Below are 27,839 nucleotides of genomic sequence, written 5' to 3'. Positions count from 1 at the left end.
ATTGTATCCATTTCAATCTCCTCTCAATCTTCATAAACGCCCCACGTGGTTTTCTTCATCTACAGTCCTGTTTCCTTTCTGCCGTTGTGTTTGGCTTTTCTTAATTTTCTCACAGGCCCATTGTGGTTCTTCCTGTAAATGGCCCTGGTTCAAACTCTGGCCTCTTTTCCATCGCAACGCTGCAATTATACTTCAGTGTCACACTGAGAGTTTGTGACAGAAATAATGTCAGCCACTGCCTTTTAAATATCATTAACTAATGCTAGCCTGCTAGCTAACATTAGCTACCCAAGGCAGTAGGAGACACGTTAGATGGCGCCACCATACAGCGGTCTAGGAATTGTCAGTTACAAATGTGAGTCTCTACGAGCTAGAGGCCTGCAAATACCAAGTGTCATTTTAAATCCATCAGACATATGTTAAAGGATCCAGGGTCATTGCTTGGTGACGGTGTGTCTACACAGCATACTACTCAGAGTAACATACTCCAGGGACTTGTATATGTATCCTTCAGTTTTGATGTAGCTCAGTGGCTTTATTGTACCGTATGGTGTCATTTGCCTGTTTATTCCCTTATGCAATCAGACAAGATGGGACTGATTACTGAAGAATTAAGCCTTTATTGTGAATGGCAGAATCACGCAGACATTTATGAGAGCCAGGGACAGGTGTGCGTGCGCGCATGTGTGTGTGTGTGTGTGTGTGTGTGCTTATGGAAGCAGGCATGGTTATCTACATAATAAATGGTGTTATTGACCCACGGAAGTTTGTCTTTACTTCCATTATTACAGTAGCTATAACCACATTGAAATTAAACAATGTTGATTATTTAAGAGCTGAATGGGGAGAACTTGTGAGATTGCAGTGTTGCCTTTTTCTAGTGGGGTGTTCTTACCATATTAAGTGCTCCTTTCTTTAAGTCACTTTGGGTAAAAGCATCAGCCAAATGCCTAAAGTGCAAATAGGTGAGTTTTGGTGCATGTATTAGATAATAAGCTTATGGGCAATGGGAATTACAGGGAAGTAAATGACTCTCATATGTTAATTGGCACAGAAACATATAAAGAGTGGGGTGTGGGGTGTGTCTGACTACACTTCTCTAACATACCATACTCCTCTAAGCTTCACAGTTGTTGTGAAAGAGCTCCTCCACTGGTGAGTTGGTGTACTGACCCAGGAGCAGTTTCAGCTCTGAGAGAGTGTGCCTCTTGACACGGGTTGGGTCAGTGTTAAGAGCTATGGCCCCCCCGCTATGGAGGGGCTGGCTCTTTTTGCCCAGGCAGCAGTAGGCGTTCCAGATGTATTTGGGGACGTTGACCCGCTCGCCGATCCAGGTGTTATTGGAAGGGATGGCGCCCACCAGCACGTAGGCCTTCGAGCACCTTGTGAGGTTTATTTGCAGATCCGTCTCATACTTGCTCCAGCTACCATTGTTCAGCTTGCGGTTCTGTGGCACCACGTTGGTGAGTGTGAACGTGGCCTGACGGCTGTCCCCTGCAGGAAGGGCGGAGCACAGAGAGAGAGAGAGATAGAGAGAGATAAGCGATATAGAGAGAGACGGAAGATCATTTTTAGGGGATGCTGCTTTCTTAAAAGTACATTCACTCAATATCCGTTTCACAACTGTAATGTTCTACCTCAGGGTACTGCTCTCAAGACAACAAACCTGGTTTGAAGTGCATTAGTAACACAATGCACAGCTGACCATACTGAATTCACTCTTAGAGACCCAATTACCAGTTGGGCAGGTCTGCTGGAATAAAAAACCAGCAAAAAAAGCGGAACTGAATGCTTGTCTGAGCAAATTGTGGCGTACAAAGCCAAATCGGGAACAAATGTGTCTTTGTCCCATATGTTATGGCGGTAATCAGGGGTACCTGATTATCATACATAGTATAGCATTTGTAGCAACTATATCCGAATAGTGCTTTGTGCTGAAGACCCCTCCTTGAATCACGCTAGATAGACCGCTACCCAAGCCGACTCACCTTAGTCCACTCCCAGGGCCCAATCTAACACATCTCGCATGCTCTACATGTAGAGGAGTGAATACTGATGTTAAGTGTGGATCCAACCCTAGTATAGAGATCAGGTCTTTACTTCACTGGTAATGGGCTCTGCTTCTAACTCCTTTATAAGCACCTGTGAGATCTATACTCATTTAAAAAATTCTACAGAATTCAAAGCGACCTATTGACCCAAGTTTTTGGTTCAAAATACATATGAGTAAAGTTTATTTGAGCTCCCTCTCACACAATTGCAGTTAGCTAGGTGTTATGCACCTTACTGGTTCTTTGGGTTATATATGTGCCCCCTGCCCAGGGGTTATAACTCTAGCTGAGCATGTTACTAGGAATCTAAATATATAAAGGAAAAATTAATCATACAGACACTAAAAGAAAACCCCCCACTGTTTCTCACCTTTGTTTGGTCTCACTGTTGGAATGGGTTGGTACTCAGAGAAAAAGGCTGGTGTTGATCAGAAGTGTGTCTCCAAAAATCTGCCAAAAATCTCCCCCCTCACAGCCTTTTACATCCTTCCTTGACCCCTTTCTTCAAGCCACGCCCTTGGGAGGGTGATGCTGAAGTTTAGGGGAGTGGACTGTTGTTTGTCGCATGGAGAGAGAGAGATGGCACCCACAGCAACACAAAACCAAATGAACAAACGCCTTCACCCTTCCCCCTCACAGGCTCTGTGAAACCATCTTGAAACCACTGCACCACAAATACAAAATGACCTCAATGCAACTAGAGAGAAACTAGTTTCCCTGCCTGCAGTGAAATGGGGACTGCGATCTCTTGGTCTAAACGGATGTGTATCTGAAAGAGCCATTGCTATGTGCCGTTAACAAGAAAGAAAGACTCCATTGGGCCAAGCACCATTCACAACTTTGATTGGGAAATGGCAGATGCACTTTCTTTTTGACCAGCTGATCATAGCTGCCGATTCACTGTATTCAGTGGAATTCAACTAGCACTGCACCTCCCTCCCACCACTCCAGCTCCCACTGTGCAGAACGAATGGATATGGACTTCCTATCATTTATTTAATTGTCATTAATGCCAAAGGAGGCTATTTTGAGGAAAGTTGTGTCTTACATTATTTTTAAGTAAAATTGTAAGTAGAAATTGGAGAAAATAAAGTTTGCACTTTGGGTTGTTTTTCAATAAATGTGCATAAATTGTCTGAATTCTTCTCTACCTAAATTCTTTTTTTAACCACATAAGCCTAATACTTATTGTCTGTATTGTATCAATTTCAATCTCCTCACAATCTTCATAAACCCCCCACATGGTATTCTTTGTCTGCTGTCCTGTTTCCTTTCTGCCGTTGTGTTTGGCTTTTCTTTGCATCTTCGTTTTCTCACGGGCCCATTGTGGTTCTTCCTGTAAATGGCCCTGGTTCAAACTCTGGCCTCTTTCCATCGCAACGCTGCAATTATACTTCAGTGTCACATTGAGAGTTTGTGATATAAATGATCTCAGCCACTGCCTTTTAAATATCATTAACTAACGCTAGTCTGCTAGCTAACATTAGCTACCCAAGGCAGTAGGAGACACGTTAGATGGTGCCACCATACAGCGGTCTAGGAATTGTCAGTTACAAACGTGAGTCTCTACGAGCTAGAGGCCTGCAAATACCAAGTGTCACTATAAATCCATCAGACATATGTTAAAGGATCCAGGGTCATTGCTTGGTGACTGTGTGTCTACACAGCATACTACTCAGAGTAACATACTCCAGGGACTTGTATAGGTATCCTTCAGTTTTGATGTAGCTCAGTGGCTTTATTGTACCGTATGGTGTCTTTTGCCTGTTTATTCCCGTATGCAATCAGACAAGATGGGACTGATTACTGATTAATTAAGCCTTTATTGTGAATGGCAGAATCATGCAGACATTTATGAGAGCCAGGGACAGGTGTTTGCGTGCGCGCATGTGTGTGTGTGTGTGTGTGTGTGTGTGTGTGTGTGTGTGTGTGGAAGCAGGCATGGTTAGCTACATAATAAATGGTGTTATTGACCCACAGAAGTTTGTCTTTACTTACATTATTACAGTAGCTATAACCACATCAAAATTAAACAATGTTGATTATTTAAGAGCTGAATGGGGAGAACTTGTGAGATTGCAATGTGGCCTTTTTCTAGTGGGGGTATTCTTACCATATTAAGTGCTTCTTTCTTTAAGTCACTTTGGTTAAAGCATCAGTCAAATGCCAAATAGGTGAGTTTTGGTGCATGTATTAGATAATAAGCTTATGGACAATGGGAATTACAGGGAAGTAAATGACTCTTGTTTGTTAATTGGCACAGAAACATATAAAGAGTGGGGTGTGGGGTGTGTCTGACTACAGCTCTCTAACATACCATACCTCTCTAAGCTTCACAGTTGTTGTGAAAGAGCTCCCCCACTGGTGATTTGGTGTACTGACCCAGGAGCAGTTTCAGCTCTGAGAGAGTGTGCCTCTTGACACGGGACTGGTCAGTGTTAAGAGCTATGGCCCCCCCGCTATCAAGGGGCCGGCCGTTGTTGCCCAGGCAGCAGTAGGCATTCCAGATGCGGTCGGGGATGTTGACCCGCTTGATGTTGTTCTTGACGATCCAGTTGTCAGCGGAAGGGATGGCGCCCACCAGCACGTAGGCCTGCGTGCACTTTCTGAGGTCTCCTTGCAGATCCGTCTCATACTCGTTCCAGACCCTCTGGTTCAGATCGCGGTTCTGTGGCACCACGTTGGTGAGTGTGAACGTGGCAGTACGACTGTCCTCTGCAGGAAGGGTGGAGCACAGAGAGAGAGAGAGAGAGTGATAGAGAGATAAAAGATATAGAGAGAGATGGAGGATCATTTTTAGGGGATGCTGCTTTCTTAAAAGTACGTTCACTCAATATCCGTTTCACAACTGTGATGTTCTACCTCAGGGTACTGCTCTCAAGACAACAAACCTGGTTTGAATTGCATTAGTAACACAATGCACAGCTGACCATACTCAATTCACTCTTAGAGACCCAATAACCAGTTTGGCAGGTCTGCTGGAATAAAAAACCAGCAGGTAAAGTGGAACTGAACGCCTGTCTTAGTCACAGGCATCCTAGTTTTCTTATTGTCTCTGTTTGGCATTATTTGCTATTTTTGTGTGAACATCCCCTCAGAACTCCTTCAGTCGCAGCATTAAAACCAAACAGAACATACAGAGAAAGACTATAATGGAGATTTTTGAATAGTATGCATTAGTAGGGAGGTTGAACGTTCTGCCTGCAATGTTATCACAATGGGAGTTCCATGTACAAACATAAAACAAAATTGGCATCTGGGTTCAGTTAAACAGGTAATTTGACAAGGAAATATACAAAATTGGAGTAGATAGAGCAATTAAATCATTTCAAGAGGGCCCTGATAGTTCAGTGATATTATTTTTTTACTTTAGAAATCAGGAAACTTGACTCTTTATGAGCATTTGTGCCTGCACTTAATGCTTCACCAAAATGAATGGGGTCATTATAAAAAATCTAACCACATTGAAGGCATTATTACTCAGTTCACCACAAGAAAAACTCACTGTGAAATGTTTAAAATATGAATTGGTTATTAGTTATTGATATGTTCATATAGGTGTCCTCAAAACGTTACAGCTGCCAGCGTCCTGAGGGCCATTTCAGAAGCAATCTGGCACCAAAAAAAAAAAACAACCCTCGCTATCAAAATAACCCCAGAAGGGATTTTGTTTTGCTGAAATGAAATGTTAGTCAAATTGTAGCCAATCCCTGTCTTGACATCATCCTGACTGTTCAATTCCGATTTGTCCAAATTATGCCGATGAAGAGGCCCTATGAAATGTTTTCTGGCATGTCTAGACAGCTAAGCCTTGATTGAACAATGATATTTTAATATGCATTTCTTTGTCAAGGTCTTATCTACATTGTGGTATAAAGCGTTTGAGTTTTACGAATGGGTGTTTTTAGTAATTACGGTGCAAAGGAGACATGCACAGCCCTCTGGAATCCGAATCCACTGCAGATAGAATAGTATTCCATTGGCACCTATAACGTGCTGCCAGTGTATTAATTCTGGTGGCCAAGTCACCAGGAAAACTCGTTTGAACAACACAATCCTTACATGCACGTCTTCGTCAACGCCTTATGTACATTTGAGGTTTACGAATGGGCGTTTTTTGTAATTACGTTTAAAATGAGACATACGCTGTCTATGGATTCCAAATCTCCAACAGTTCGAATAGCCACAGTTAGCTATGACCTGTTGCCAGTTTACATGTATAATATTTTTACATATATTTTTTCTCCAAGATGGTGTTTACAGTATGGTATAAAGGATTTTAGTTTTACGAATGGGTGTTTTGTTTTTATTAGGGTGAAAATGGGGACATGAGCCTGGTCGATTCCAGTCCCCAACTGCAATGGAATTTTGAAGCCACGGGGCCTCTGTTTGAAACTGAGACATTTTGGCACATATTGCGTTTTGAGAGTCATTCATTCATTCATTAATTCATTCATTACCTTAATTTAACCAGATAGGTCATTGAGAACACATTCTCTTTTACAGTGAGGACCTGGCCGAGATGGTACACACTTTTCATTAAATGACGCATCCCATAACAATATATACCAGTCACTGCGTACAGTATATTTGTTTTACTGTACGGATACCACAAAATATTGGTTCATGTTGTTGAAGGAACATGGATAACCCCACCCCCAAAATTCGCACAGGTGATGATGCGTTTTCCTCCAACGACAGTGATTACATGCGGAGCGAAGCAGCTAATTTTTAAAATCGTATTATAGGAAACAACAGTTATATTCTGGCAAATTAGCGATTTATATGTTGTTATTTCACTGTGCTGTATCATTTATGACATTATGCATGAAGAATAAACTGTCAAAATATGTTTTCTGAAAGATCGCCAAAACAGGTTTGACCTCCCTAGCATTAGACCCAAGGTATGAGGATGCATTACCTGTGTGGTGTCCATTTGGATTGAGGTGCCCACGGTCATAGATAGACCCTCTGTAGTCCTCATCGAGAGCCTGCTTCTTACCGAAGTCCACGTTAATGTTGTCTTCGTTTCTGAGCATCCTCTCATCCTCCATCTCTGCATTCCAGCTCATGTTCACAAGCTGTGAAACAGCTCTGCAGTCAGACAACTGTGTGTATGTGTGTGTGTGTGTGTGTGTGTGTGTGTGTGTGTGCGTGTGTGCGTGTGTTTGAGATGGTGTCTGGTAATCTGCAAAGCCATTTCTTCAGATAAATGAGGCTCTTGGTGTTGAATCCACCACCAGGAGTGTGATGCTCATGAAAATATCACAGAGAGGAGTGTGACGCTGCAGCAGAGCTGCTAAAGTACTTGGGGAGGAAGGTCACCGTAAGTCTTCCTCAGTACTCACCTGTGGCTCTATATACCAGTAATCCTCGCGACCGCCGTCGTCTCCGGTCTGAAAGCGGTAGGCGGAGTAGATGGCGATGCGGTGGTCCGTGTTGTACAGCGTGGCGAAGTGGTAGCGGTTGTTGAAGCGCTGACACAAATAGACGGTGTGACGCTTGGGCACGTTCCACTTGGGCACCATGCCCTTGTAGAAGAAGTCCAGGCAGTGCGGGCCCTTCTTGAAGCTTTCTACTACCTCCCCCCTCAGGGGGGGCAGGTGTGCCAAGACAAGGAAGCACAATGCTGCCAAGACCTGCATCTGAGCCAGTGGAATTCAGAGAACCAGTTTAGCAGAATTCTGAGCACTTTACCTGTAGCACACAGTTCCACAGCAGGTAGCCACATTTTGGCTTGCGTACAAACAAATGTGTGTGTAGATGTATGCTTGCTTGTGTGTGTGTATGTGTGTGTTTGTGTATAAAGATGTTTGTGTGTGTGTGTAAGTCTATATGACTGTATGTGTGTATATGTGCATCTGCGTATGTGCATACATGTGTTTGTGTGTAGATATGTGCATACGTATGTGTATTTGTCATGTACTGATTAGGAAGGACCATTCATAGAAAATGTTTCATTTTTTATCTTATTAATATATAATTGTAAATGGTGCCCTTCATAATATTTGCGACAAAGCAGATGCTCAGCTTTAATTAAAGGATATTTTTATACAGTTTGGTTTCACCATGTAGAAATTATACCACTTTTTATACATAGCCCCCAAAGCTGAGAATCTACACTTGAACCACATGTGAATTGTTTGGTTACACATTAAAAATTGTGGAGTACAAAGCCAAATCGGGAACAAATGTGTCTTTGTCCCATATGTTATGGCGGTAATCAGGGGTAATGTTATACATTACCCCTGATTACCATACATAGTATACCATGTGTAGCAACTATATCCGAATAGTGCTTTGTGCTGAAGACCCCTCACGCTAGATAGACCGCTACCCAAGCCGACTCACCTTAGTCCACTCCCAGGGCCCAATCTAACACATCTCGCCTGCTCTATATGTAAGGGAGTGAATACTGATGTTAAGTGTGGATCCAACCCTAGTATAGAGATCAGGTCTTTATTTCACTGGTAATGGGCTCTGCTTCTAACTCCTTTATAAGCTCCTGTGAAATCTATACTCATTTTAAAAATTCTACAGAATTCAAAGCGACCTATTGGCCCAAGTTTTTGGTTCGAAATACATATGAGTAAAGTTTATTTGAGCTCCCTCTCACACAATTGCAGTTAGCTAGGTGTTATGCACCTTACTGGTTCTTTGGGTTATATATGTGCCCCCTGCCCAGGGGTTATAACTCTAGCTGAGCATGTTACTGAGAATCTAAATATATAAAGGAAAAAGTAATCATACAGACACTAAAAGAAAACCCCCCACTGTTTCTCACCTTTGTTGGTCTCACTGTTGGAATGGGTTGGTACTCAGAGAAAAAGGCTGGTGTTGATCAGAAGTGTGTCTCCAAAAATCTGCCAAAAATCTCCCCCCTCACAGCCTTTTACATCCTTCCTTGACCCCTTTCTTCAAGCCACGCCCTTGGGCGGGTGATGCTGAAGTTTAGGGGAGTGGACTATTGTTTGCTGCATGGAGAGAGAGATGGCACCCACAGCAACACAAAATCAAATAAACAAACGCCTTCACCCTTCCCCCTCACAGGCTCTGTGAAACCATCTTGAAACCACTGCACCACAAATACAAAAAGACCTCAATGCAACTAGAGAGAAACTAGTTTCCCTGCCTGCAGTGAAATGGGGACTGCGATCTCTTGATCTAAACGGATGTGTATCTGAAAAAGCCCTTGATATGTGCCGTTAACAAGAAAGAAAGACTCCAGTGGGCCAAGCACCATCAACACAACTTTGATTGGGAAATGGCAGATGCACTTCCTTTATGACCAGCTGATCATAGCTGCTGATTCACTGTATTCAGTGGAATTCAACTAGCACTACACCCACCTCCCACCACTCCAGCTCCCACCGTGCAGAACGAATGGATATGGACTGCCTATAATTTACTTAATTGTCATTAAAGCCAAAGGAGGCTATTTTGAGGAAAGTTGTGTCTTTACATTTATTCATTATTTTTAAGTAAAATTGTAAGTAGAAATTGGAGAAAAAAAGTTTGCACTTTGGGTTGTTTTTCAATAAATGTGCACAAATTGTCTGAATCCTTCTCTACCTAATTTTTTTTTTTTTAACCACAGGCAGCCTAATACTTATTGTCTGTATTATATCAATTTCAATCTCCTCACAATCTTCATAAACCCCCCACATGGTATTCTTTTTCTGCTGTCCTGTTTCCTTTCTGCCGTTGTGTTTGGCTTTTCTTTGCATCTTCGTTTTCTCACGGGCCCATTGTGGTTCTTCCTGTAAAAGGCCCTGGTTCAAACTCTGGCCTCTTTTCCATCGCAACGCTGCAATTATACTTCAGTGTCACACTGAGAGTTTGTGATAGAAATGATGTGAGCCACTGCCTTTTAAATATCATTAACTAACGCTAGCCTGCTAGCTAACATTAGCTACCCAAGGCAGTAGGAGACACATTAGATGGTGCCACCATACAGTGGTCTAGGAATTGTCAGTTACAAACGTGAGTCTCTACGAGCTAGAGGCCTGCAAATACCAAGTGTCATTTTAAATCCATCAAACATATGTCAAAGGATCCAGGGTCATTGCTTGGTGACTGTATGTCTACACAGCATACTACTCAGAGTAACATACTCCAGGGACTTGTATAGGTATCCTTCAGTTTTGATGTAGCTCAGTGTCTTAATGTACCGTATGGTGTCATTTGCCTAATTATTCCGGTATGCAATCAGACAAGATGGGACTGATTTCTGATGAATAAGCCTTTATTGTGAATGGCAGAATCACGCAGACATTTATGAGAGCCAGGGACAGGTGTGCGCGCGCGTGTGTGTGTGTGTGCTTGTGGAAGCAGGCATGGTTAGCTACATAATAAATGGTGTTATTGACCCATGGAAGTTTGTCTTTACTTCCGTTATTACAGTAGCTGTAAACACATCGAAATTAAACAATGCTGATTATTTAAGAGCTGAATGGGGAGAACTTGTGAGATTGCAGTGTTGCCCTTTTCTCCTTTCTTTAAGTCACTTTGGCTAAAAACATCAGCCAAATGCCTAAAGTGCAAATAGGTGAGATTTGGTGCATGTATTAGATAATAAGCTTATGGGCAATGGGAATTACAGGGAAGTAAATGACTCTTGTATGTTAATTGGCACAGAAAAATGTAAAGAGTGAAATATGCCCTGTGGGGTGTGTCTGACTACACTTCTCTAACATACCATACTCCTCTAAGCTCCACAGTTGTTGAGAAAGAGCTGCCCCACTGGTGATTGGTACTGACTCAGGAACTCTTTCAGCTCTGAGAGAGTGCACCTGTTGACACTGGTCTGGTCAGTGTTAGGAGCTGTGGCCCCCCTGCTACGGATGGGCCGGCCGTTGTTGTCCAGGCAACAGTAGGCGTTCCAGATGTAGTCGGGGATGTTGACCCACTTGATGTTGTTCTTGATGATCCAGTTGTTAGCGGAAGGGATGGCGCCCACCAGAACGTAGGCCTGCGAGCACGTTTTGAGGTTTTTTTGCAGATACGTCTCATAATCATTCCAGGCCTTCTGGTTCAGATTGGGTGTTTGTGGCACCACGTTGGTGAGTGTGAACGTGGCCTGACGGCTGTCCCCTGCAGGAAAGGGGGAGCACAGAGAGAGAGAGAGATAGAGAGAGATAAAAGATATAGAGATGGAGGATCATTTTTAGGGGATGCTGCTTTCTTAAAAGTACATTCTCTGAATATCCATTTTGCAACTGTGATATTCTACCTCAAGGTACTGATCTCATGACAACAAACCTGGTTTGAATAGCATTAGTAGCACAATGCACAGCTGACCATACTCAATTCACTCTTAGAGACCCAATAACCAGTTTGACAGGTCTGCTGGAATAAAAAACCAGCAAAAAAAGCGGAACTGAACGCTTGTCTGAGTCACAGGCATCCTAGTTTTTTATTGTCTCTGTTTGGCATTATTTGCTATTTTTGTGTGAACATCCCCTCAAAACTCCTTCAGCCGCAGTATAAAAACCAAACAGAAAAGACTTAGAAATACTATAATGGAGATTTTTGAATAGTATGCATTAGACTTCAGGAACGGGGATGCATTGCCTGAGTGGTGTTGTTTTGGACTGAGGTGCATACATGCACACACACGCACGCACGCACGCACGCACACACACACACAGTAGTCTGACAGCAGTGCTCTAATTTATAAGTGTTAGGCCACCTGTGGCCTAACACTTATAAATAATAATAAATTATAAATAATATAAAATAATTCTAAATAATAAATAATTTATATATAAATAAATAAAATAAATGATAAATAATAATGTATGTGCATTTATTGAATAACAAACGTCTTTTCAAGTTCTGCCAAGAATAATAGGGATAGAGTGGTGATTAAACTGAGTGAAATCTTATCTACCTTAAGTTTTTTATAACCACAGGTAGTCTAATACCATTGGCCTGTAGACACTAAAGTTGCAGGAAATATGGCAAAGAAGAAGGCGTTAGACTTAGATGTGTTGGGCTTAGTAAACATATTGTGCCAAAAAGGTTATTCCCTGTGAGAAACTGCAAAGAAGCTTAAGATTTGCTGGTGCAGCGTTCGGTACACACTCAGAGTTGTCCAGCTGATGAGCAGTAATGTTAAAAGGAGAAGACCAGGAAGATCAAAAGGTAGAAGACAAATAACTTGTCTAACAAAAGAGACCATCTTGAAACCACTGCACCACAAATACAAAAAGACCTCAATGCAACTAGAGAGAAACTAGTTTCCCTGCCTGCAGTGAAATGGGGACTGCGATCTCTTGGTCTAAACGGATGTGTATCTGAAAAAGCCATTGCTATGTGCCATTTACAAAAAAAAGAAAGTCTCCAGTGGGCCAAGCACCATGAGCACTGTACTAAGAAAGATTAGGAAATGGCAGATGCACTTCCTTTTTGACCTAATTCTTTTTCTCAAGAATTTGCATTTCTCCATTCCTATGTGTTAAGAATTTGTATTACTCCATCCCTATGTGTTAAGAAATTGCATTGCTCCATCCCTATTTGTTAAGAACTTGCTTTGCTGCTGGATCTGTTCTGTGTGTACTCCTCTAGGGGGGTTTGGCTGCTGGCCTCCCGGCCTTATCCACGTGGGCTGCGTGGTTGGCGGGAGAGCTCCAGAACAGAGCCATACCACCAAACATAACTGTATTGCCTTATTGTCAATAAAGATCTACTTTGATTACAGTGGTCCTGACAGAAACAAAAAATAAAGAAAGTCCCCAGTGGGCCACTCACCATCAACACACCTAAGAAAGATTGGGAAATGGCAGATGCACTTCCTTTTTGACCAGCTGATCGGAGCTGCTGATTCACTGTATTCAGTGGAATTCAACTAGCACTGCACCCACCTCCCACCACTCCAGCTCCCACTGTGCAGAACGAATGGATATGGACTTCCTATCATTTATTTAATTGTCATTAAAGCCAAAGGAGGCTATTTTGAGGAAAGTTGTGCCTTACATTATTTTTAAGTAAAATTGTAAGTAGAAATGGGAGGGAAAAAAAAGTTTGTACTTTGGTTTGTTTTTCAATAAATGTGCATAAATTGCCTGAATTCTTCTCTACCTATAATTTTTTTTTAACCACAGGCAGCCTAATACTTATTGTCTGTATTGTATCAATTTCAATCTCCTCACAATCTTCATAAACCCCCCACATGGTATTCTTTGTCTGCTGTCCTGTTTCCTTTCTGCCGTTGTGTTTAGCTTTTCTTAATTTTCTCACGGGCCCATTGTGATTCTTCTTGTAAAAGGCCCTGGTTCAAACTCTGGCCTCTTTTCCATCGCAACGCTGCAATTATACTTCAGTGTCACACTGAGAGTTTGTGATAGAAATGATGTGAGCCACTGCCTTTTAAATATCATTAACTAACGCTAGTCTGCTAGCTAACATTAGCCAACCAAGGCAGTAATAGACACTATAGATGGTGCCACCATACAGAGGTCTAGGAATTGTCAGTTACAAATGTGAGTCTCTACGAGCTAGAGGCCTGCAAATACCAAGTGTCATTTTAAATCCATCAAACATATGTTAAAGGATCCAGGGTCATTACTTGGTGACTGTGTGTCTACACAGCATACTACTCAGAGTAACATACTCCAGGGACTTGTATAGGTATCCTTCAGTTTTGATGTAGCTCAGTGGCTTTATTGTACCGTATGGTGTCTTTTGCCTGTTTATTCCCGTATGCAATCAGACAAGATGGGACTGATTACTGAAGAATTAAGCCTTTATTGTGAATGGCAGAATCACGCAGACATTTATGAGAGCCAGGGACAGGTGTGCGCGCGTGTGTGTGTGTGTGTGTGTGTGTGTGTGTGTGTGGAAGCAGGCATGGTTAGCTACATAATAAATGTGTTATTGACCCACGGAAGTTTGTCTTTACTTCCATTATTACAGTAGCTGTAACCACATCGAAATTAAACAATGTTGATTATTTAAAAGCTGAATGGGGAGTGAGATTACAGTGTTGCCTTTTTCTAGTGGGGTTGTTCTTACCATATTAAGTGCTCCTTTCTTTAAGTCACTTTGGTTAAAGCATCAGCCAAATGCCTAAAGTGCAAATAGGTGAGTTTTGGTGCATGTATTAGATAATAAGCTTATGGGCAATGGGAATTACAGGGAAGTAAATGACTCTCATATGTTAACTGGCACAGAAACATATAAAGAGTGGGGTGTGGGGTGTGTCTGACTACAGCTCTCTAACATACCATACTCCTCTAAGCTTCACAGTTGTTGTGAAAGAGCTCCTCCACTGGTGAGTTGGTGTACTGACCCAGGAGCAGTTTCAGCTCTGAGAGAGTGTGCCTCTTGACACGGGTTGGGTCAGTGTTAGGAGCTATGGCCCCCCCGCTATGGAGGGGCTGGCTCTTTTTGCCCAGGCAGCAGTAGGCGTTCCAGATGTATTTGGGGACGTTGACCCGCTTGGTGTTGTTCATGCCGATCCAGGTGTTATTGGAAGGGATGGCGCCCACCAGCACGTAGGCCTTCCAGCACCTTGTGAGGTTTATTTGCAGATCCGTCTCATACTTGCTCCAGTTACCATTGTTCAGATTGCGGTTCTGTGGCACCACGTTGGTGAGTGTGAACGTGGCCTGACGGCTGTCCCCTGCAGGAAGGGGGGAGCACAGAGAGAGAGAGAGATAGAGAGAGATAAGCGATATAGAGAGAGATGGAGGATCATTTTTAGGGGATGCTGCTTTCTTAAAAGTACGTTCACTCAATATCCGTTTCACAACTGTAATGTTCTACCTCAGGGTACTGCTCTCAAGACAACAAACCTGGTTTGAAGTGCATTAGTAACACAATGCACAGCTGACCATACTCAATTCACTCTTAGAAACCCAATTACCAGTTGGGCAGGTCTGCTGGAATAAAAAACCAGCAAAAAAAGCGGAACTGAATGCTTGTCTGAGCAAATTGTGGCGTACAAAGCCAAATCGGGAACAAATGTGTCTTTGTCCCATATGTTATGGCGGTAATCAGGGGCACCTGATTACCATACATAGTATAGCATTTGTAGCAACTATATCCGAATAGTGCTTTGTGCTGAAGACCCCCCCTAGAATTACGCTAGATAGACCGCTACCCAAGCCCACTCACCTTAGTCCACTCCCAGGGCCCAATCTAACACATCTCGCCTGCTCTATATGTAAGGGAGTGAATACTGATGTTAAGTGTGGATCCAACCCTAGTATAGAGATCAGGTCTTTACTTCACTGGTAATGGGCTCTGATTCTAACTCCTTTATAAGCTCCTGTGAGATCTATACTCATTTTAAAAATTCTACAGAATTCAAAGCGACCTATTGACCCAAGTTTTTGGTTCAAAATACATATGAGTAAAGTTTATTTGAGCTCCCTCTCACACAATTGCAGTTAGCTAGGTGTTATGCACCTTACTGGTTCTTTGGGTTATATATGTGCCCCCTGCCCAGGGGTTACAACTCTAGCTGAGCATGTTACTAAGAATCTAAATATATAAAGGAAAAATTAATCATACAGACACTAAAAGAAACCCCCCCACTGCTTCTCACCTTTGTTTGGTCTCACTGTTGGAATGGGTTGGTACTCAGAGAAAAAGGCTGGTGTTGATCAGAAGTGTGTCTCCAAAAATCTGCCAAAAATCTCCCCCCTCACAGCCTTTTACATCCTTCTTTGACCCCTTTCTTCAAGCCACGCCCTTGGGAGGGTGATGCTGAAGTTTAGGGGAGTGGACTGTTGTTTGTCGCATGGAGAGAGAGAGATGGCACCCACAGCAACGCAAAATCAAATAAACAAACGCCTTCACCCTTCCCCCTCACAGGCTCTGTGAAACCATCTTGAAACCACTGCACCACAAATACAAAAAGACCTCAATGCAACTAGAGAGAAACTAGTTTCCCTGCCTGCAGTGAAATGGGGACTGCGATCTCTTGGTCTAAACGGATGTGTATCTGAAAGAGCCCTTGATATGTGCCGTTAACAAGAAAGAAAGACTCCATTGGGCCAAGCACCATCAACACAACTTTGATTGGGAAATGGCAGATGCACTTTCTTTTTGACCAGCTGATCATAGCTGCCGATTCACTGTATTCAGTGGAATTCAACTAGCACTCCACCCCCCTCCCACCACTCCAGCTCCCACTGTGCAGAACGAATGGATATGGACTTCCTATCATTTATTTAATTGTCATTAAAGCCAAAGGAGGCTATTTTGAGGAAAGTTGTGTCTTACATTATTTTTAAGTAAAATTGTAAGTAGAAATTGGAGAAAAAAAAGTTTGCACTTTTGTCAGGGTTCTGTGTCTTCCCCCCTTGTTGTTCTCTGTTGGGCCGCATGATGGCGGCACCCCTGCTTTGTGTTCGGTTAATTGTTTTATTGTTTCTAATTATCCCATTATTAGTTGCGTTTTGTCTCGTGTTCCCTTCCCTCTCTGTGGCTTGATTGTTCATCGTGCCCTCCTGTGTCTCGTCTGCGTCTTTCTACTTAAGTACCCCTCTTCCCTGACTCAGGGGCTGGATTCTTGTGGTTCTGTGACCTGTTTGCGGTTTTGATACCTGTGTGCGTGTTTGCTACCTGCCTGCCTGCCTGCTTGTTTGTCACCCGTCACCCGTCGCCTGTTACCTGTTCCTTGCCTGCCTGTTGCCTGTTGCCTGTTCCCTGCCTGCTCTGTTCCCTACGTTTTTTGGGATTTTTGTATTTTTGTTTTCCTGCGTTTTTGAAATTTTCTTTGTGTTTTTCATAACCGCCCAGCGAGGCGTTCTGTTCCCTTTATTCCCCTTTATTTAAGTAAAGTCTTTGTTTTTGCAACTTCTGGAGTTTTTGCGTTCTTCGTCGCACTCTGCGTTTGGATCCATTCCCGCACCCCGCCCTGACAACTTTGGGTTGTTTTTCAATAAATGTGTATAAATTGTCTGAATTCTTCTCTACCTAAATTTTTTTTTAACCATGGGCCTAATACTTATTGTCTGTATTGTATCAATTTCAATCTCCTCACAATCTTCATAAACCCCCCACATGGTATTCTTTGTCTGCTGTCCTGTTTCCTTTCTGCCGTTGTGTTTGGCTTTTCTTAATTTTCTCACGGGCCCATTGTGGTTCTTCCTGTAAAAGGCCCTGGTTCAAACTCTGGCCTCTTTTCCATCGCAACGCTGCAATTATACTTCAGTGTCACACTGAGAGTTTGTGATAGAAATGATGTGAGCCACTGCCTTTTAAATATCATTAACTAACGCTAGTCTGCTAGGTAACATTAGCTACCCAAGGCAGTAGGAGACACGTTAGATGGCGCCACCATACAGAGGTCTAGGAATTGTCAGTTACAAACGTGAGTCTCTACGAGCTAGAGGCCTGCAAATACCAAGTGTCATTTTAAATCCATCAGACATATGTTAAAGGATCCAGGGTCATTGCTTGGTGACGGTGTGTCTACACAGCATACTACTCAGAGTAACATACTCCAGGGACTTGTATAGGCATCCTTCAGTTTTGATGTAGCTCAGTGGCTTTATTGTACCGTATGGTGTCTTTTGCCTGTTTATTCCCTTATGCAATCAGACAAGACGGGACTGATTACTAAAGAATTAAGCCTTTATTGTGAATGGCAGAATCACGCAGACATTTATGAGAGCCAGGGACAGGTGTGCGCGCGCGCGTGTGTGTGTGTGTGTGTGTGTGTGTGTGTGTGTGTGGAAGCAGGCATGGTTATCTACATAATAAATGGTGTTATTGACCCACAGAAGTTTGTCTTTACTTCTGTTATTACAGTAGCTGTAACCACATCGAAATTAAACAATAGCCGCGTTTCCACCGCAGGAACTATACCCCGGATCTAGGAACCTTTTGAGGAACTCAGTGCGTTTCCACCGCAGGAACTAGGGTCTAAATTTAGTTCTGGGGGCTTTGTTTTACCCCCCAAAACGTTCCTGCTCAGGGGGTAGTACTTTCCGAAAGTACAGGAACCTTTTGGGTGGAGCTTGCAGCGCTGAACATTTCTGATTGGTCGAGTACTCGCAGCATTTGTGTTGTATTTATTTCCCGCCATTACCCGCCATGTTTGAAAATATGCAGCGGCAAACCAATTTATTTTCATAATAACTTCAAATCAAACTTGTATGTTATGCGGCGCAGTAGGCTAGTTTTGGTTATAGCCTGTCAACGTCTTGGAATTATAACGTGTGCTCTTCTGTTCTTTTCTTGCTTTAGTATTCGTTTTATAAAATGCTAAGCATTCGTGCTGGGACAGCATATTACGTAGGCTACCAAAACATTCAAACGGATTAATTCGGTTGCTGAATATTTTCTTCCGGATTTTCTTTGTTAGCCCGTTGTAATTGACTCAAAACGTTTGATACAGTTATGTGAGGTATGCGGTAGTTCTGCATAATTAACATTGGTGATACAGTACAAGCAAACTGGAAATCACCATCCGCACTTTTTATCCGGGTAAAATAACAGGTTAATTCTAGTAATCTTCCCATTAGCTTTTTCAGACTGCCGTAATTTTACTCAATTTTACTGCCATTTTTCAATTCCACGAAAAGACCAGGAAGACTATGGACTAATTTATGGTGCATGGTTCGCATCTGGAGGGCACACTTCGCTGCTCGGCTAGCAGTAACTTCGAAGGAAAGCAAACGGTGGCTGTACCACTACTAATTTACATTTTCACGCAAGTCCGAGTTTTCGTTCTATTCTTGTTATTTTGCCATTAGCCTATATGGAATTGACGACGAGAAAGTAATCAAACTGATAATAAACACGTTTGTTTACAACGTGTGCATGTTTTCTGCTGTTGTTGCCAGTTATACATATAAATGTGAATGCATTCTGTCGCTTCGGATGTCAAGACATGAAAGCGAATGTTCGCATAAAAACATAATGAATGTGTTTGAGAGGATATATGAAAATCAATAAATACAAAAGTAACCATATATAGTCATTGTTGGTAACCCGTTGTATAAGTGGAATAAACCCCTCCGGGCTGTCCCGGTTATTAAAAAATAATGTAGGCTACTTCGGTGGTAGTATGGGGTTACGGAAGAAATCATATGACAGATGGACCGACGACAACGTTGCTTTTTCATACGTCAGTGGGCTAATTTACCTAATCTTCGCGGTACTTTAGACCCCGGTGGAAACGCAGACAACCATTGGCTGAAGGAACCTTTTAGTTCCTGGTAAAGTAGTTCCTGGGACTGAAAGTTCCGGGTAATTTTAGTGGAAACGCGGCTAATGTTGATTATTTAAGAGCTGAATGGGGAGAACTTGTGAGATTGCAGTGTTGCCCTTTTCTCCTTTCTTTAAGTCACTTTGGCTAAAAGCATCAGCCAAATGCCTAAATTGCAAATAGGTGAGTTTTGGTGCATGTATTAGATAATAAGCTTATGGGCAATGGGAATTACAGGGAAGTAAATGACTCTCATATGTTAACTGGCACAGAAACATATCAAGAGGGAAATATGCCCTGTGGGGTGTGTCTGACTACACTTCTCTAACATACCATACTCCTCTAAGCTCTACAGTTGTTGAGAAAGAGCTCCCCCACTGGTGATTGGTACTGACTCAGGAACTCTTTCAGCTCCCAGAGAGTGCACCTGTCGACGTAGGTCCCCCCAGTGTTGCGAGCTGTGGCCCCTCCGCTGTGGATGGGCCGGCCGTTGTTGTCCAGGCAACAGTAGGCATTCCAGATGTAGTCGGGGATGTTGATCCGAGGTTTGTTCTTCTTGACGATCCAGGTGTCAGTGGAAGGGATGGCGCCCACCAGCACGTAGGCCTGTGCGCACTGGGCTTTGAAGAGTTTGGTCAGCTGTTGCTCGTACGGACCCCAGGCTTTCTGGTTCAGATCGTGTGTTTGTGGCACCATGTTGGTAAGAGTAAATGTGGCATTACGACTGTCCCCTGCAGGAAGGGGGGAGCACAAAGAGAGAGAGAGAAAAAGAGATAGGAATAAGAGATATAGAGAGAGATGGTAAGATAATTTTTAGGGGATGCTGCTTTCTTAAAAGTACATTTGCTTCCGTTTCGCAACTGTAATGTTCTACCTCAGGGTACTGCTCTCAAGACAACAAAACTGGTTTGAATTGCATTAGTAACACAGTGCACAGCTGACCATACTGAATTCACTCATAGAGACCCAGTTACCAGTTGGGCAGGTCTCCTGGAATAAAAAACCAGCAGGTAAAGCAGAACTGAACACTTGTCTGAGTCACAGGCATCCTAGTTTTCTTATTGTCTGTTTAGCATTATTTGCCATTTTTTGAGTGAACATCCCCTCAGAACTCCTTCAGCCGCAGTATAAAAACCAAACAGAAAAGACAGAGAAAGACTATAATGGAGATTTTTGAATAGTATGCGTTAGACCCACGGTCTGGGGATACATTACCTGAGTGGTGTCCGTTTGGATTGAGGTGCCCGCGCTGATATTTAGAGCGTTTGCCGTAGTCCTCATTGAGAGCCTGCCTCTCACCGATGTACGCCCCCTCGTGTTCCTTTCTGAGGTGCTGTTCTTCCTCCATCTCTGCATTCCAGCTCGTGTTCACAAGCTGTGAAACAGCACTGCAGTCAGACCACTGTGTGTGTGTGTGTGTGTGCGTGCCTGCGTGCGTACGTGTTGAATCCACCACCATGAGTGTGGTGCCTGTGAAGATATCGCTGAGAGGAGTGTGACGCTGCGTGAGGCTGAACAGCTGAACTAAGCTGGGAGGAAGGTCGCTGTGAGTCTTCCTCTGTGCTCACCTGTGGCTCCACATACCAGTACTTCCTGCTACTGCCACCGCCGCCGGTCTGAAAGCGGTAGGCGGAGTAGACGGCGATGCGGTTGCTCGTGTCGTACAGCGTGGCGAAGTGGTAGCTGTTGTTGAAGCGCTGACACAAACGGGTGGCGTTAGGATTGGCCTCGTCCAACTTGGGCACCATGCGCTCGTAGAAGAAGTCCAGGCACTGCGAGACGTCCTGGAAGCTTCCCACTACCTCCCCCCTTAGGGGGGGCAGGTGTGCCAAGACAAGGAAGCACAATGCTGCCAAGACCTGCATCTGAGCCAGTGGAATTCAGAGAACCAGTTTAGCAGAATTCTGAGCACTTTACCTGTAGCACACAGTTCCACAGCAGGTAGCCACATTTTGGCTTGCATACAAACAAATGTGTGTGTAGATGTATGCTTGCTTGTGTGTGTGTGTATATGTGCATCTGCGTATGTGCATACATGTGTTTGTGTGTAGATATGTGCATACGTGTGTGTATTTGTCATGTACTGATTAGGAAGGACCATTCATAGAAAATGTTTCATTTTTTATCTTATTAATATGTAATTGTATATGGTGCCCTTCATAATATTTGCGACAAAGCAGATGCTCAGCTTTAATTAAAGGATATTTTTATACAGTTTGGTTTCACCATGTAGAAATTACACCACTTTTTATACATAGCCCCCAAAGCTGAGAATCTACACTTGAACCACATGTGAATTGTTTGGTTACACATTAAAAATTGTGGAGTACAAAGCCAAATCGGGAACAAATGTGTCTTTGTCCCATATGTTATGGCGGTAATCACTACTATTACCATACATAGTATAGCATTTGTAGCAACTATATCCGAATAGTGCTTTGTGCTGAAGACCCCCCCTAGAATCATGCTAGATAGACCGCTACCCAAGCCAGCTCACCTTAGTCCACTCCCAGGGCCCAATCCAACACATCTCGCCTGCTCTACATGTAGAGGAGTGAATACTGATGCTAAGTGTGGATTCAACCCTAGTATAGAGATCAGGTCTTTACTTCACTGGTAATGGGCTCTGCTTCTAACTCCTTTATAAGCTCCTGTGAGATCTATACTCATTAAAAAAATTCTACAGAATTCAAAGCGACCTATTGACCCAAGTTTTTGGTTCAAAATACATATGAGTAAAGTTTATTTGAGCTCCCTCTCACACAATTGCAGTTAGCTAGGTGTTATGCACCTTACTGGTTCTTTGGGTTATATATGTGCCCCCTGCCCAGGGATTATAACTCTAGCTGAGCATGTTACTAGGAATCTAAATATATAAAGGAAAAATTAATCATACAGACACTAAAAGAAAACCCCCCACTGCTTCTCACCTTTGTTTGGTCTCACTGTTGGAATGGGTTGTTACTCAGAGAAAAAGGCTGGTGTTGATCAGAAGTGTGTCTCCAAAAATCTGCCAAAAATCTCCCCCCTCACAGCCTTTTACATCCTTCTTTGACCCCTTTCTTCAAGCCACGCCCTTGGGAGGGTGATGCTGAAGTTTAGGGGAGTGGACTGTTGTTTGTCGCATGGAGAGAGAGAGATGGCACCCACAGCAACACAAAACCAAATAAACGCCTTCACCCTTCCCCCTCACGGGTTCTGAGCAAAAACATAAACTAACAAAGCAAACAAATATAACAACGACAAAGAAAGTAAGACTGAGCAGCAGCTTTTCAGTGTGTGTGTATGTTTTTGTGCATATCAGTGTGCGTGTGTGTGTGTTTGTGCATGTCAATGTGTGTGTTTGTGTATTTGTGCGTGTGTGTGTGTGTGTTTGTGCATGTCAGTGTGTGTGTTCGTGTTTTTGTGCATGAGTGTGTGTGTGTGTTTGCTGTGTTTTTGAGCGTGTGCGTGTGCATGTGATGAATAAAAGAGCTGATTGTGTAGAAACTTGTTTCTGCCGTCCCCGGCGATGGGACCTGGGCAGAGACTGGCACTGGAAGGGCTGAAGCTTGATGCAGTGTACCCTGGGAGTCTCCCACAATGCACTGTGGGCCGTGTTACCTGACTTCTGATGTCTTTGACTCATTAAAATCATAAACCATTGTCTTGGAAACAAGAAAAAAAAAACGAAAGCTATCACTGCTTGTGTAGACTACCTAAGATAAATAGAATGATGAACTGCTCAGTACGGGGATAGAGTGTGTTTGGCTGTATTTTAAGGATAAACTCCTTTTATTTTGGAAAGAAAGAGAGAAGAAGAACATCTATAGAGAACAAATGGAGGGAAAATCCAATGATTCTGGCAAAGGAGGGTATTTTATACCAAATATTTTAAGTATTTTAACAAAATTTCTAATTTAGTCTGATGACATGGTTTTAGTAAGAACAGCGTTCTTTGATTAGACAAAGAACTATTTAATTAATTCTCTTTGACTGGGTGAATGTTGTCCTGTAACAAACTTTAAAAAAGAATATGCAATATTTTTTTATGTAAATTATTTTTTATGTGTTCATTTTTTAGCTTACTGTGCTAGTTTTTTTTCCGGTAGAGTGGCAAAATTTGCAAAGCCAGCAGATGCAACTTTTTTCCTGTAACAGGGGCAGAGGTGATCGCAGGGGGTCAGAGAGGAAACGTTACTTTTTGCACATTCCTGCAGAGGCGTGCATGTGGCAGGATACAGCCAACCGTCCCAAACGGGGATAGGAAGGAAGCTAGAGAGACGGATCAATCAGGAGTCTGCTTATTCCACAGAAATACTCAGGAGAGAGGGGGGTGTCGCTTGAGTGTCAGAGTGGGGTGGGCGGGGGGGGGGGGGGGGGTATCGTGGGGCATCATGAAGAGCAAACATATACACGACACATACACCCAGAGACACGTACTTGGGCATAAACTCATGTATACATGGACACAGCAACACCGTTTTAATGAATCTTTTAGTTATTGACCCCCCTTCCCGCTTTACTTCAAATGTTTCACATAATTTCTCTCTCCTGCTGTCCTTTTACATGACTAAATTCTCATTCTTTCCCTTATTCCTCCCATCTTCAAGTTCTCTGCTTCCCCTTTCCGCCAAATGCATTATTTGTTTTGTTTATTTGGTCCAGAGCAGCTTGGTGCTCGGCTGTAGAAGCAGCTCATTAGATAAACATGACACAATAGCGCATGCAAAGAAAACCCCACCAAGTACTGAATGGAGCCATTGTGTGTGGAGCAGTCTGTATGGTTCAAATGCAGTTTGTTTAGCTGGAGTACAAACCTCAGGTTTAACCTCCTAAATCAGAGAACTACATGACAGCCATCTAAATCTATGAAATTAGGATTAGCTGTTCCAGGTGCAATGCAGTTTTGTGGTCTAGTGGAGTTACGGCCGGCTCGCAGGGCGGCAACAGAGTTCAAAGCACCAAAAACAAGACAGAAACTTGTCTAAAAGCACAAACTCAGACATTTATTAATCTAAATTACAAACTAAGGCACAAACCAAAACACACAAAGTTCACAAAACACAATCTCTACACAAAACAAACCACCAACCACAAAAGAAACCTGAAAGAAGGTCTCAAAGAAAGAATCTCTACACGGACACAAAAGCCCCAAAAGAAAATCATCTTCTTCTTCTTTGGTGTTTTACAGCAGTTGGCATGCTTTTTAGTTGCATTTCCGCCTCCTTCTGGATCTAACCATGTATTGCAGTCTGGATCTCTTATATCCTTTTGCTTATTCCAGTTGCCCTCAAAAAACGAAATATCTCCTTTCCCTCCACCGTGTTCACTCCTAGTCTCTGTAATCCTGTAAACATTACCCTTCTTTCTTGCTCATACTTCCTGCATTCAATCAGGACATGCTCCACTGTTTCTAATTCCTGGCACTGATCGCAATAGCCAGTTGGATGTTTTCCTATAATAAATAGTGTGCTATTCAAGTTGCTGTGACTAATTCTTAATCTACTTATGATTACTTGCTCTGTTCTATCGGTTCCACTGTTTCTTGCCAAAAAGAAAATCTCCCATACTACTTGGCTTATATTGGGCCACAGGCAGGTGGAGGCAATCAGGCAATTAGGTAATTAAGCAACTACCTCCACCTGCACTACCCAGGCAAGCAGAGGCAGGGGATGGAACAAGGGGTGTAAACCTTTGGTTTGAACTTCAGCTAAGCACGCTGCAGTTGACCCTTGTTTAATTGTTTATGTGTTTTGTCAGATACAGGGCCAATGTTTGTACTGTGGTGCCCTGCTATACTGACACATTCACCGGTGGAACCTTAGTCCTGCCTATGAACAGAGTTTGTACGGTTATATTACGTTTAGGTGTTTAGTATACACTTTTATCCTGAGAGCTTTTCCTGGTTTACATTTATTCTGTACATACAGACCATTTACACAGTTGTGCATTCACTGAAGCCATTCAAGTGAACTACTGTGCTGAAGGGTACAGTAGCACACTGGTACTAAGGTACTAACTTGTGCTAACCCATGGTACTAAGGTAGTAACTGGTACTAATACCCTAGTACTTAGGTAGTAACTAGTGCAAACCCCCTGGTACTAAGGTACTAACTTGTACGAACCCCTGGTACTAAGGTACTAACTTGCACTAACCCCTGGTACTAAGGTACTAACTGGTATTAGCCCCTGATACTAAGGTACTAACTGGTATTAGCCCCTGGTACTAAGGGAGGACAGGGAGAACATAGAGGGGAGAACTGACTGGAGCCCAATCCTTGATTTTGTCTATTGGGATACATACAGTTTTTTTTTTTATTTCAGCATCATAACATTTAAGTTTAAACAATATAATAATATTTCGCATTTGAAAAACATAATACTGTAAGTACACATATTCTGTCGGTCTTCAATTAAATGAACACACCGGTTTATCTTAGTAAAGTATTGCAGTTGCAACACAGCACAAATTTATGGGTTGTGTCCGTACTCAAAACAGATGAAGTACAGTAGGACAGAGGAAATAGTCTCTTTTTGACTTCTGTTTTCATTTGTCAGTTTTTTACGGTTATACACAATAAGCTAATCAATTTGTCGTGCTGAGAGATTGTGATTATTTACATCCTTTTATAATATCATCACATCAAAAAATAATTTTATGGCAATTTTCACAAAATGAAATTGGGATAAAATTGTAATTTTGCTTTTGGACCACCAGGGGGGATCTTGCTGACCTAGAGGAACTACTGGTCTGTCATACTGTATAATGATGAGAGCATTTTATCTGTCACACAATTGAACATCCTGGTGGACACCGGCAGCAGCAACTTTGCCGTGGGAGCTTCCGCTCACCCTTTCCTGGTAAAGGTGGGGTAAGAGAAGGGTGAGACTGAGAGGGGAGGGGTAAAAGAGTGGAGGGGCTGAGAGGGGAAGGTCTAAGGAAGGGAGAGCTAGTGAGAGAAGAAGCAGGGGGGACAGAGAGCGGGGCTACAGTGTGCCATAGCAGCACCGTTTTCAGGTCAGGGTGTAGAAGAGGGCGGGATCAGGGTAGAATTTAGGGCGGGATCACCTGCTCCATGTATTTTATAGGCCTCTTAACACTGGGTGTCTGCAGTTTGCGTTCACTGTGCCCTTTCTCTATGATGCTTTCATTTTAGCTGACTATTCACAGTCTCTTTGCTGATGGTGCCCAGTGATAATCAGCTTTTTTGGCTGTTATTCGGCTCACTCAGCCCACAGCCAAAATTCGGCCCGTATGCAGATTAAAGACTTCAATATTTATTGCAGGATACCTGCTACAGTATTGCTCCCCTAATACAAGCAGACAAGATGGGACAGATTTCTGATGAATAAGCCTTTATTGTGAATGGCAGAATCACGCAGACATTTATGAGAGCCAGGGACAGGTGTGTGTGCGCGCGCGCGTGTGTGTGTGTGCTTGTGGAAGCAGGCATGGTTAGCTACATAATAAATGGTGACTCTCGTATGTTAACTGGCACAGAAACGTATAAAGAGGGAAATATGCCCTGTGGGGTGTGTCTGACTACACTTCTCTAACATACCATACTCCTCTAAGCTCCACAGTTGTTGAGAAAGAGCTGCCCCACTGGTGATTGGTACTGACTCAGGAACGCTTTCAGCTCTGAGAGAGTGTGCTTCTTGACACTGGTCTTCTCAGTGTTAGGAGCTGTGGCCCCCCCGCTGCGGATGGGCCGGCCGTTTTTGTCCAGGCAGCAGTAGGCGTTCCAGATGTGGTCGGGGATGTTGACCCGCTTGACGTTGTTCTTGATGATCCAGTTGTCAGCGGAAGGGATGGCGCCCACCAGAACGTAGGCCTGCGAGCACGTTTTGAGCTCTTTTTGCAGATACGTCTCATAATCATTCCAGGCCTTCTGGTTCAGATTGGGCGTTTGTGGCACCACGTTGGTGAGTGTGAACGTGGCCTGACGGCTGTCCCCTGCAGGAAGGGGGGAGCACAGAGAGAGAGAGAGATAGAGAGAGAGAGAGAGAGAGAGAGATAAAAGATATAGAGAGAGGTGGTGGATCATTTTTAGGGGATGCTGCTTTCTTAAAAGTACATTCACTCAATATCCGTTTCACAACTGTAATGTTCTACCTCAGGGTACTGCTCTCAAGACAACAAACCTGGTTTGAATAGCATTAGTAACACAATGCAAGTCACAGGCATCCTAGTTTTCTTATTGTCTCTGTTTGGCATTATTTGCTATTTTTGTGTGAACATCCCCTCAAAACTCCTTCAGCCGCAGTATAAAAACCAAACAGAAAAGACTGAGAAATACTAGAATGGAGATTTTTGAATAGTATGCATTAGTAGGGAGGTCGAACGTTCTGCCTGCAATTTTATCACAATGGGAGTTCCATGTACAGACATAAAACAAAATTGGCATCTGGGTTCAGTTAAACAGGTAATTTGACAAGGAAATATACAAAATTGGAGTAGATAGAGCAATTAAATCATTTCAAGAGGGCACTGATAGTTCAGTGATATTATTTTTTTACTTTAGAAATCAGGAAACTTGACTCTTTATGAGCATTTGTGCCTGCACTTAATGCTTCACCAAAATGAATGGGGTCATTATAAAAAATCTAACCACGTTGAAGGCATTATTACTCAGTTC

At 42.9% G+C, this 27,839-nt stretch overlaps 4 protein-coding genes and 1 long non-coding RNA gene across 8 annotated transcripts in view; 2 read left to right on the top strand and 3 right to left on the bottom strand.

Moving 5' to 3' along the window:
* Positions 1-27,839, top strand: part of bace1 (beta-secretase 1) — a 130,752-nt gene that overhangs the window by 32,669 nt on the left and 70,244 nt on the right. The window lies entirely within an intron of this gene.
* Positions 601-15,674, bottom strand: LOC118209306 (endonuclease domain-containing 1 protein-like). 2 transcript variants are annotated; one of them, XM_035384535.1, is made up of 5 exons: positions 15,604-15,674; positions 7,400-7,696; positions 6,973-7,132; positions 4,333-4,766; positions 601-1,079 (listed from the first exon to the last, which is right to left on the bottom strand). In XM_035384535.1, the coding sequence occupies exons 2-4, from the start codon at positions 7,694-7,696 to the stop codon at positions 4,378-4,380; spliced, it is 846 nt and encodes a 281-aa protein (XP_035240426.1). In that variant the 5' UTR covers positions 15,604-15,674; the 3' UTR covers positions 601-1,079; positions 4,333-4,377. The 2 variants fall into 2 exon arrangements, with proteins under 2 accessions (XP_035240426.1, XP_035240425.1); XM_035384534.1 differs by lacking the exon at positions 601-1,079 and having other exon boundaries at positions 4,154-4,766.
* The window catches only part of LOC118209303 (endonuclease domain-containing 1 protein-like), a 17,064-nt gene continuing 3,004 nt past the window's right edge, over positions 13,780-27,839 (bottom strand). The window contains exon 4 of one of the 2 annotated variants that reach the window (XM_035384528.1): positions 13,780-14,676. In XM_035384528.1, the coding sequence (XP_035240419.1) occupies positions 14,288-14,676 (389 nt within the window). In that variant the 3' untranslated portion in view covers positions 13,780-14,287. Of the gene's footprint in view, positions 14,677-26,539; positions 27,158-27,839 lie in introns of those variants that run through there. The other variant, XM_035384529.1, reaches the window with a different exon arrangement.
* LOC118209315 overlaps positions 17,634-27,839 on the top strand; it is a 25,079-nt gene continuing 14,873 nt past the window's right edge. The window contains exon 1 of the long non-coding RNA XR_004761697.1: positions 17,634-17,691. This is a non-coding gene — a long non-coding RNA (uncharacterized LOC118209315). The remainder of the gene's footprint in view (positions 17,692-27,839) is intronic.
* On the bottom strand, positions 19,528-22,256 carry LOC118209305 (endonuclease domain-containing 1 protein-like). The gene is made up of 4 exons (XM_035384533.1): positions 22,149-22,256; positions 20,787-21,083; positions 20,434-20,593; positions 19,528-19,949 (listed from the first exon to the last, which is right to left on the bottom strand). The coding sequence occupies exons 2-4, from the start codon at positions 21,081-21,083 to the stop codon at positions 19,561-19,563; spliced, it is 846 nt and encodes a 281-aa protein (XP_035240424.1). The 5' UTR covers positions 22,149-22,256; the 3' UTR covers positions 19,528-19,560.

The sequence above is a fragment of the Anguilla anguilla genome, chromosome 12, assembly GCF_013347855.1.
Source record: "Anguilla anguilla isolate fAngAng1 chromosome 12, fAngAng1.pri, whole genome shotgun sequence".
Lineage (NCBI taxonomy): Eukaryota > Metazoa > Chordata > Actinopteri > Anguilliformes > Anguillidae > Anguilla > Anguilla anguilla.
Note: the sequence above shows the minus strand (reverse complement) of the source record. Positions and strands in the feature narration are given on the sequence as shown.

What these genes read in the sequence shown, in the direction of transcription:
- LOC118209306 (XM_035384535.1), bottom strand. Translation starts at nt 7,696, where the DNA reads ATGCAGGTCTTGGCAGCATTGTGCTTCCTTGTCTTGGCACACCTGCCC. An exon ending in ACTGGTATATAGAGCCACAG is followed by an intron (nt 7,133 to 7,399) that starts GTGAGTACTGAG and finishes GCTGTTTCACAG; the next exon opens with CTTGTGAACATGAGCTGGAA. An exon ending in TCCAAATGGACACCACACAG is followed by an intron (nt 4,767 to 6,972) that starts GTAATGCATCCT and finishes CCCTTCCTGCAG; the next exon opens with AGGACAGTCGTACTGCCACG.
- LOC118209305 (XM_035384533.1), bottom strand. Translation starts at nt 21,083, where the DNA reads ATGCAGGTCTTGGCAGCATTGTGCTTCCTTGTCTTGGCACACCTGCCC. An exon ending in ACTGGTATGTGGAGCCACAG is followed by an intron (nt 20,594 to 20,786) that starts GTGAGCACAGAG and finishes GCTGTTTCACAG; the next exon opens with CTTGTGAACACGAGCTGGAA. An exon ending in TCCAAACGGACACCACTCAG is followed by an intron (nt 19,950 to 20,433) that starts GTAATGTATCCC and finishes CCCTTCCTGCAG; the next exon opens with GGGACAGTCGTAATGCCACA.